Genomic DNA, 8,955 nt, shown 5'->3' with positions numbered 1-8,955 from the left:
GGCCAGTTTGGTTTATTCAATTCACTTTTGCTGCATGTCTTTGGACTGTGGGGGAAAACCGGAGCACCCGAAGGAAACCCACACCAACACAGGAAGAACATGCAAACTCCACACAGAAATTCCAACGGACCCAGCCGGGACTCAAACCAGTGACTTTCTTGCTGTGAGGCTATCGTGCTGAGCCACTGGGATGCCCTTTACATTTTAAATCCAGGCTAAACAATTACATTTAATTGCTTTGTTAATGGAAATGGGGGTATGATTATTGAAACTGAACGTTTTACTGTGAAAACCAAGGTCAGGTGAGTATCATTGCGATGCTTAATTAGGATATATGAAGAAACATTCATTAGTATAATTAGTATATACAGTGGTCAGCATAAATGAGTACACCCCATATTGAAAATGAATATTTTTTTATCCATTTCTTAGTGAATAAAGGTCATATATTTTGGTGCATTTAAACAAAACTGTTTTATTAAACAGACATATTGAATTAAAATATCAAAACATTATAAAAAATATTATATAAAATTAAAATATTTTAGTCATTAAACATCTTTAGAGATAGAAAGAGATATCTTTAGAGATAAAGCATTTGACCAATTTAACAAAAGTGACCTGCTATCAAATCTATGATCTCAGAGCTACGTTTACCATGTTTGTGAGTAAATTATCTAATGAAATGATTTAATAGCCAACAACAGGTGGACAAGTGTATTAGCAGTCTTTACTCAGACGAAAAGCCTGTCTTCGCTACCCGCTTCAGAAATCACAGAAGCTGGCTTAGGTTAGTTTTGTTATGAACTCCTGAATCTCACCTATACCCTTAGCTATATCATCAATTTATTCACTCATTAATTTTCCTTCGGCTTAGTCCCTTATTTATCAGGGGTTTCCACAGTGGAATGAACCGCTAACTATGTATTTACGCAGTGTATGCTCTTCACTCACATTTACTCGTACACTATTTACCCAATTCACTTATACCACGTCTTTGGACTGTGGGGGAAACCGGAGCACCCAGAGAAAACCCACGTGAACACAGGGGAAACATGCAAACTCCACATAGAAATTTCAACTAGTCTAGCCGGGACTGGAACCAGCAACTTTGTTGTTGTGAGGCGACAGTGCTAACCGCTGAGCCATCATGCTGCTCTAATTCATCAACTCTGTGAGCAAATTCTTTCTTCCTTATTTTTTGTTTTGGCAGAGAAGCAAGAACCAGCACTGAATATTTTCTCTTCATACTTCCCTCCATTATATTAACTCATAATATTTTCATAATAAACTGAAGATATATTTACAGTTGAAAATGTACAAAATATTTTCTGTTGTAGTATTCTTATATATTGGATAAATTTGATCAATACAGTATTGTTGGCTACTGCCAAAAGCGCACCCACAACAGAAGATGAGTTTTGTTGTCCAGGGTCATATAGTTGTTACTGCAGAGCCCCAAAGAGGATATACAGAAAAGCAGATAACCTCAGCAGCAACATCAGCCACAGAAAAATCTTAGGTTTTTAAAAGAGCTTTACTGATTACTGTGTAGGGAGTTTTTTTTTAAATGTTGAACAGGTTTCTCTTGATTTTGTATGTGTTTTTATTTTTGTTTTACAATGACTGTCATCGGTGCAGCATTAAGTATTAATCATGAAGAAATTATAAACTCTTTTGGAAATTTAAGATCTGGACGGTTTTCAGTGACAAAAAACTTGAGCTTATTTCTCTGTATTTAGATGTTAAGTGAGCATTCTCCTGATCATGCAGCCTTTAAATCAAACACTCAGAAAAATACAGATTTTTTGCTTGTTCAAACTAATTATTTAAAATGAGCTGAAACAAGACAATTTATTCAGATTTCATTGGGACAACTAAATTTTGTTACCAAAAACTAATTTTGCGAATATTGCCAGAACCAAAAAGTCTTAATAGAGTTTTTCCACATCTCTTGAGGGTGTATGTTATCTATACTGAACTCTTATCCAGTTATTGTTCAGTTATGTGTCCAAAGTCCAATGAAACTCGCAGGTAAATTACTAAAATTATGTTCTCTAGAACTCGTAAGACTGTTGTCCTGACTTTTCCAGAGAAAAGACAAAAAGATTTTTTTAAAAACTTGGGTTTCTTCAATCAGCTCACCAGAGTCCTTAATAACATTTCCAGTCATTAACCATCAATTCATGAGGCATTGAATTCTGTCCAGCAATCTGTCGAACTCACCTCTACTTCAACTCCTCAACGTCTGCCTTTTATTAAATTATTTTTAGTCTTAGTTCAATTCGGCTCTTTGATTAATTTAATTACTCTAGACTTTAATGTTGTCTGCTTCATTTCAATTCTCTCTAATAGTTATTTGGTTTTACTTGAGGATTATAAGTTTCTTTTATTAATTGGAATGCTGTTGATGACAATTGATTTCACTTTTAATTGATTATGAAATATCAATGTTACATTTTCAAATTATAGTCATCTTTTATTGATTATTGGAATATTCAAAACATTTTCACTTTATTGCAAGCCAACTGTCTACCAGTGCCTGCTTTATTATAGCTTATCAATACATTTGGGAAAATGAAAAATAAATAATGGCAAAAGTTCTATTCTATATCTAAATAAAACTGACAGAACGCAACCCAATAATTGTGTGGCAAGTTTCAATATAGTGAACAGATTTACATATTTGGGTATAAAAATTGCACATGAATTAGAAGAAATTGTAGAGTAAATTATGATCTGGAATATGATTTTGATAAACAGTTGAAGTCAGAATTATTAGCCCCCCTGAATTGTAACCCCGCTTGTTTACTTTTTTCCCCCAATTTCTGTGGAAGGGAAAGAATATTTTTTTCAACACATTTCTGAATATAATAGTTTTATTTACTTATTTCTAATAATTGTTTTATTTTATCTTTACCATGATGACTGTAAATAATACCTGACTAGATAATTTTCAAGACACTTCTATACAGCTTAAAGTGACATTTAAAGGCTTAACTAGGTTAATTAGGTTAACTTGGCAGGTTAGGTTAATTAGGCAAGTTATTGAATAACGATGGTTTGTTCAGACTATTGAAAATATATAGCTTAAAGGGGCTAATAATTTTGACCTTAAAATCGTTTTCTAATAAATTAAAACTGCTTTTATTCTAGCCGAAATAAAACAAATAAGACTTTCTCCAGAAGACTAATATTATCAGACATACTGTGAACATTTCCTTGCTCTGTTAAACATCATTTGGGAAATGCAAAAAATAAAAATAATAAAAAAAATCTAAGGGGGGCTAATAATTCTGGATGATAGATGACAATAAATATGGGGGGAAGAGGGTATGGCTGGGTGTGCCTAGCTGACACAGACACAGCCTGTGTTGCTGTTTTCTGACACCCGGAGCTCTGTAATGCTTTGTTCATCTAATTAATTAAATTGATTAAACTTATTTAAAGCCTCTGACTGATGTTTTAACCTGCAAGGACTAGGAAAAGTCCAACATTGCTTACTTACTTACTCACTGCCAGGGCCATTTATATCGAAGTTGATATTTAGCCGCACTGTATTGGTGTTTCGTAACATCTAGTTTTTATGAGATGGGTTGTTAGTCCAACGCCCAACATAAATACAATATCATTTTTATTACTATAGGTTCTGTATTCATTGCCATTTGTTTCATTTTAATATTAAAATTGGAGTTATACTGAAACATAAAATATACAGTACTGGCTGATAATCTGACAAGTGAGAAGCAAAAGGGCCACAGCAAAACATTATTAGATAAAGGATCAATAAGAATATGAGTTTTACGTATCTAGATAAGATAAAACGGTAATTTCCAGATAAATCTATATAACTATATGTAATATATAACCTCTGGGCAGGCTTTATAACTGCTACTGTATATAAACCCCTCAACAAGATGCTTTATCAGCAGTAAAGTCTTGACTGTTCAACTGAAGAGTTGCAGAAGATCCTGAAGACTAGAATGGCAGACTGTCAACAAATGCCTTTTCTTAACCAACATTTTTATTATTAAATGAGTTGATAGTAATTAATATTTAATTAATTGTTAGAAATAATAACAGTTTAACTCAAACATTAGTGTATGTTTTATAATATCAAGTATAATTAACATTATATTGTATTATATTATCTTATATTATATTATAGTATATTATATTAGTACATTTTTTTTCCGGCTTAGTCCCTTTATTAATCCGGGGTCGCCACAGCAGAATGAACCGCCAACTTATCCAGCATATGTTTACTCAGCGGATGCCCTTGTGTGTGAATGAGTGTGTATGGGAAACATCCATACTCACTCATTCACCCATATACACTAGGGAAAGTTTAACAAGCATTACCTGATTCGCTCAAGATTGTTTGCAGGATGGGTGCCATGTATTTTGCATGCTCCACCTTTTGAAGTTTTTACATCTCAGTTGAAAACAAAAATTTTTAATGAGCTTTTTAAAAGGAAAGTCCTCGAGCAACTTCCCTATCTGACATCCGTTGGCTGGCTCATTTATGGCATTGTTTTTTAATGATTTATTTTACATTTTGATTTTTTTTTTTTATGTATATTTAAAATAACTGTGGAGCACTTTGGGCAACAAAGGTGTGTTTAAATGTGGTGCAGTTGAAGTTACTTAGTAGTAGAAATTACTTTTTTATTCTCTTAACTTCAAAACTTTTTAAAATCTTTCTATAAACGCGTGCATGCATGTCTTTATACACATTTAAGGTCATTTTACCAAATCAGAAATGCATTAACAATCTTATTCTATGTGTATCTTCAACAAAGAGCATCCCGTTCTCTGGTCCACTACTGGGAGGCCTGCAGGAAGGGAAGACTCTTATCATAATTGGACATGTTTTACCAACTGCTAATGAGTGGGTAACATTTTTATTTCTCAAAGGACAAATTTATTTTGTCTCTATGATTTATTGTTAAAGAAATATGACCCTGTTCTGTGTTCTGCAGATTTGGTGTGAATCTCCAGCATGCCACTGAGTGCGGGACTGATATCGCTCTGCACTTTAAACCATGTTTTAATGATGGACCTGCATATATTGTGTTCAACACTTTTGAGAAAGGTAGCTGGGGGCTAGAAGAAAAGTCTGCCTGTCCCCTCATCAAAGGCCAAACGTTTACTCTTGAGTTCCATGTTACCAAGGAGGCATACAAGGTATATGAGTAGTTGTTAGGAATATGAGAAATCATTTCTGTGGTCATTTACCAATTTAGCAATTACCAATTTAGCAAAGAGTTATGAATTATCTGACCGATTTTGACTACTAAATAAATAATTTTGCATATAATCTTTTGCTCAATGACAGACTGTTACTCAGAATTAGCTGTTCATTTCAATTATTGTGCAAACTTTGGGAAATAATTAAGGAAAAGAAAGAATAAATACAAAATATCAAAATGAAATGCAACAAAACAAAATTTAGCCAACAAAAGTTAACTTACACAGAACGATTCATCGAAAATATCCATTTGAATGATAACGAACAATTATTGATTTTTACAGTGTTACTTATTATGTAAAGTCTCTTTATAGGTAAGTGTGAACGGGAAACATTTAGCGGACTATAAACACCGTATTCCCTTCACTCTGGTGGACACCATCTCAGTGCACAAAACAGTGGAGCTGGATTTCATTGCTTACCAGAAGCCTGCGGTAAGAACAAAATACCAAACTACCACTTAGCATATTATAATGTAAAGCAGTTGAGCTGCCATTCATATTTTTGAACTTTATGTTTTTGTACTTAAAACTATTTTGTCAAAATCCTTTCACTGCATTCAGACCGTTCCATACACAACCCTGATCAGTGATGGACTGAAGTCTGGCAAAGACATTGTTATTCATGGAGTTCCTAATGCTGACTCAAAAAGGTGAGATGAAATATATTCTTTCTATAATGTGGATGTTAAAAGTTATTTAAACATGCATAGTTCAAAAACATTTTTTTTTAATAAGTCATAATAACTTCTGACAAGATATCCACTTTAATGTTTCTATCTTCATTAGGATGGAGTTTAATCTGCGCCACAGATTTGGGATTGCATTTCACTACCAATGCCGTTTTGATCAGAATGCTGTAGTCTGCAACACCTGGGAGAATGGGAAATGGGGGGCAGAAGAAAAACATGGACCTGTGCCTTTTATCCGAGGCCAGTTTTTTCAGGTAGATCCCACATCCTTAGAGCACCTATAACTTTTCTATTCCAACAGAGTTCAAATCAAACAGATTTTTGGTACAAATCTTTGCCTGCCTGATACTATGATAGGCTTAGTTAAAATTAACATTCATTTATTGAACACCATTTAGCATTTTGGGAGATGATTTTAAATGAAATTTTTGTGTGAAATGATTACAAACAGCACATCTTATTGTCATGTTTTTGTATGTGATTCAGGTCAAAATCTCCTGTCACAGTGATCATTATGATGTGTTTGTGAATGGCAAGCAAACACACATTTACAAGCACCGCTTCACTGAACTGGAGGACATCGACGTCTTTGAAGTCCGTGGAAATGTGGAGGTGATTTTTGTGCATGTGAAATAAGGATCCAGGATTGCAGGAAGTGCATGTTTAAAACTTCCACAAACAAGTTTATGTCATATGATAATATTATATAGATTCTCCTTGTGAATCTAGAAAAATCAACATGTCAAACTGTTGATAATACAATATGTATTTGTATCTAATATAAACAATAAAAATGATTTCATTTGATGCGTCCTCTTTCACACTCCTCTGAATAAATCGTTCTACATTTAAATCAAGGTGGAAGAAAAAATACATTCTAGCAAGAATAAAGCAGTCACCAGGGTGAGCTTGTTTAATCAGTTTGTATATTGTTATTATGTTAGCACTGACCAATCAAAATCAAGTGTAGAGTTCGGCACAATAAAACTAAATAAAAATTCAGTCATTTTCTTTTTGGCTAAGTCATTTTATTGTTCAGGGGTTGCCACAGCGGAATGAACTTTCAACTTATCCAGCATATGTTTTACATAGCGGATGTCCTTCCCAACTGCAACCCAATACTGGGAAACACCCATACACACTTGCACACACTCACATACACTACTGCCAATTTAGCACATTCAATTCACCTATAGTGCATGTCTTTGGACTGGGGAAACCCGAGCACGAGGAGGAAACCCACACGAACACAGGGAGAACAAGCAAATTCCACACAGAATTTCCAACTGACCCCGCTGAGGCTCAAACCAGTGACCTTCGTGCTGTGAGGCTATTGTGCTGCCCCCATTTAAAATAATAACTTAATTTCTTTAAACTATACTCTGCATTTAATCAGTCTGACCTACATTTATATTACTGTAAAATGTAAGAAAACTATGAAAATCCATTACAGAAAATATATTTTAAACACAAAACTCTGGGCCTGTTTGTATGTGTCCAATTTTTGTGTGCATCAGCTTGCCAAATTAAGCATTAGCTGAAGACAATATGGTGTAATTTGGAAGTTTTAATGTCAAAATTGGATATCAAGAAACTGGTAAAAAATCCATTACAGAAACTTCATTACCTGTCAGTAAATATCAGTTTCTCTAATATTGTTGAGTGGGAAGAGAAATGTTGCTTGGCATCAAGTTAAGCAAAAACACTAAAACGAGTTTGACTTTACACTGTGACACTCCACATCTTTCATGGGGAATCTATAAACAACGATAAGCAAGTTCCTATTAAAATTATTAGCTAATAATACATTTGGATTGAGGAACATTTATGGATGTTAAAACAGAAAACCATGATGGATGAAAAAAATATTTTATGAATGAATCAGAGGGGCACGAAAGGGTAACCTACTGTTAACATTTCATAAAACCTTGATATTATAGGGTCATAACGCCCTCTGGTGATTATGAGTGGACTAACTCATAATATCTGTTGTAGTCTTTTTATTATGACCTTAAGGTGTCAGTAGAGCTCTACTTACAGTTTTTCTCAGTCACTTTGGTACATTTCTCAGATCAAAACTGAAATTCTCAAAACTCCCTGTTCAATCTTCACATAATTTTGTCACTTGTGCACATCAGTAAAACAGTTTCTCCAGCCTGATCTCACGAGATGGTTTATCATTACTCTGAACGAGTTTCAGATGCTTTTGTACATCCATGCAAATGGTTATGTACAATTCTCTGCAGTTTCCTACATTATGAATAGCTTATGTCATGTTGATCAAAATGTATTTTGGTCTCTGTTGAATAGTCTCACCCCCACAATATTTAATCATTTGTTCATGGCTGATACGTTTTTCTAAATTTGTCTACAATTAGTAAATTTCTCCCAGGTGAATCTTGACTTTTTCTAATGAAGGTCTAAAAGGAGGTTGTCCTATGTTCCCGTTTATACTTTTCTTTTGTTTTTTCTTTGTGCTATGCAGTGTTGTCTTTTCCTTTCTGTATCCCAATGACATGATCTGTCAACAAATTACAGTACAAACAGCCAATAAAATATCGCCCTAGTTTACACCAGTACACTGTTATATTGACAACATGACAAGTAATTTGACTGTCTTATCTATACACAATGACATATAATAGAGTGTATTACCCAGGTCTGTGAACTGAAGCTCACTTCTTATCTTTTAGAAATATAATTAAATCTGTATTCATTCAATTAAATTAAGGAAAATCTTTCGGCACTGACTTGTTTATTGATACAGAAATAGTTTTGAGAGATAAACTAAGACTTTTGAGCAAGAGTCTGGCTTTTGCAGGTAACCGTGTTTTGCTATTTGTACGTGTTGCTTTGACAAATGCACTTACTGTATTGCAAAGTTCAATTCTGATCTGAGAAATGTACCAATTGCAATTGAGAAATACTGTAACTGTTAATGACTGCAACTCAACCTAATAAAAGTTTCAGTTGTTCAGTATTATTATTATTTTCTGACAGTTCGCTTTGACTT

General features: G+C 33.9%; 1 protein-coding gene across 1 annotated transcript; it reads left to right on the top strand.

The window, feature by feature from the left end:
* Positions 1 to 250: 250 nt before the first annotated feature.
* lgals9l6 (lectin, galactoside-binding, soluble, 9 (galectin 9)-like 6) lies at positions 251 to 6,749 on the top strand. Its single transcript, XM_087283429.1, has 7 exons — positions 251 to 256; positions 4,803 to 4,891; positions 4,983 to 5,187; positions 5,566 to 5,685; positions 5,815 to 5,903; positions 6,040 to 6,196; positions 6,429 to 6,749. Exons 1-7 carry the CDS (start codon positions 251 to 253, stop codon positions 6,576 to 6,578), a joined length of 816 nt encoding a protein of 271 aa, XP_087139555.1. The 3' UTR covers positions 6,579 to 6,749.
* The last annotated feature ends 2,206 nt before the right edge of the window (positions 6,750 to 8,955 follow it).

Source organism: Danio rerio, chromosome 15 (genome assembly GCF_052040795.2).
Source record: "Danio rerio strain M-AB ecotype USA chromosome 15, GRCz13ab, whole genome shotgun sequence".
Lineage (NCBI taxonomy): Eukaryota > Metazoa > Chordata > Actinopteri > Cypriniformes > Danionidae > Danio > Danio rerio.
The sequence above is the reverse complement of the archived record's forward strand: the minus strand, read 5'-3'. Positions and strand labels throughout refer to the sequence as shown.

Bases quoted from the DNA above. Each gene is read 5' to 3' on its own strand.
- lgals9l6 (XM_087283429.1), top strand. The intron at 5,188-5,565 runs GTATATGAGTAG...GTCTCTTTATAG, and splicing joins TTACCAAGGAGGCATACAAG to GTAAGTGTGAACGGGAAACA. The intron at 5,686-5,814 runs GTAAGAACAAAA...CACTGCATTCAG, and splicing joins TTGCTTACCAGAAGCCTGCG to ACCGTTCCATACACAACCCT.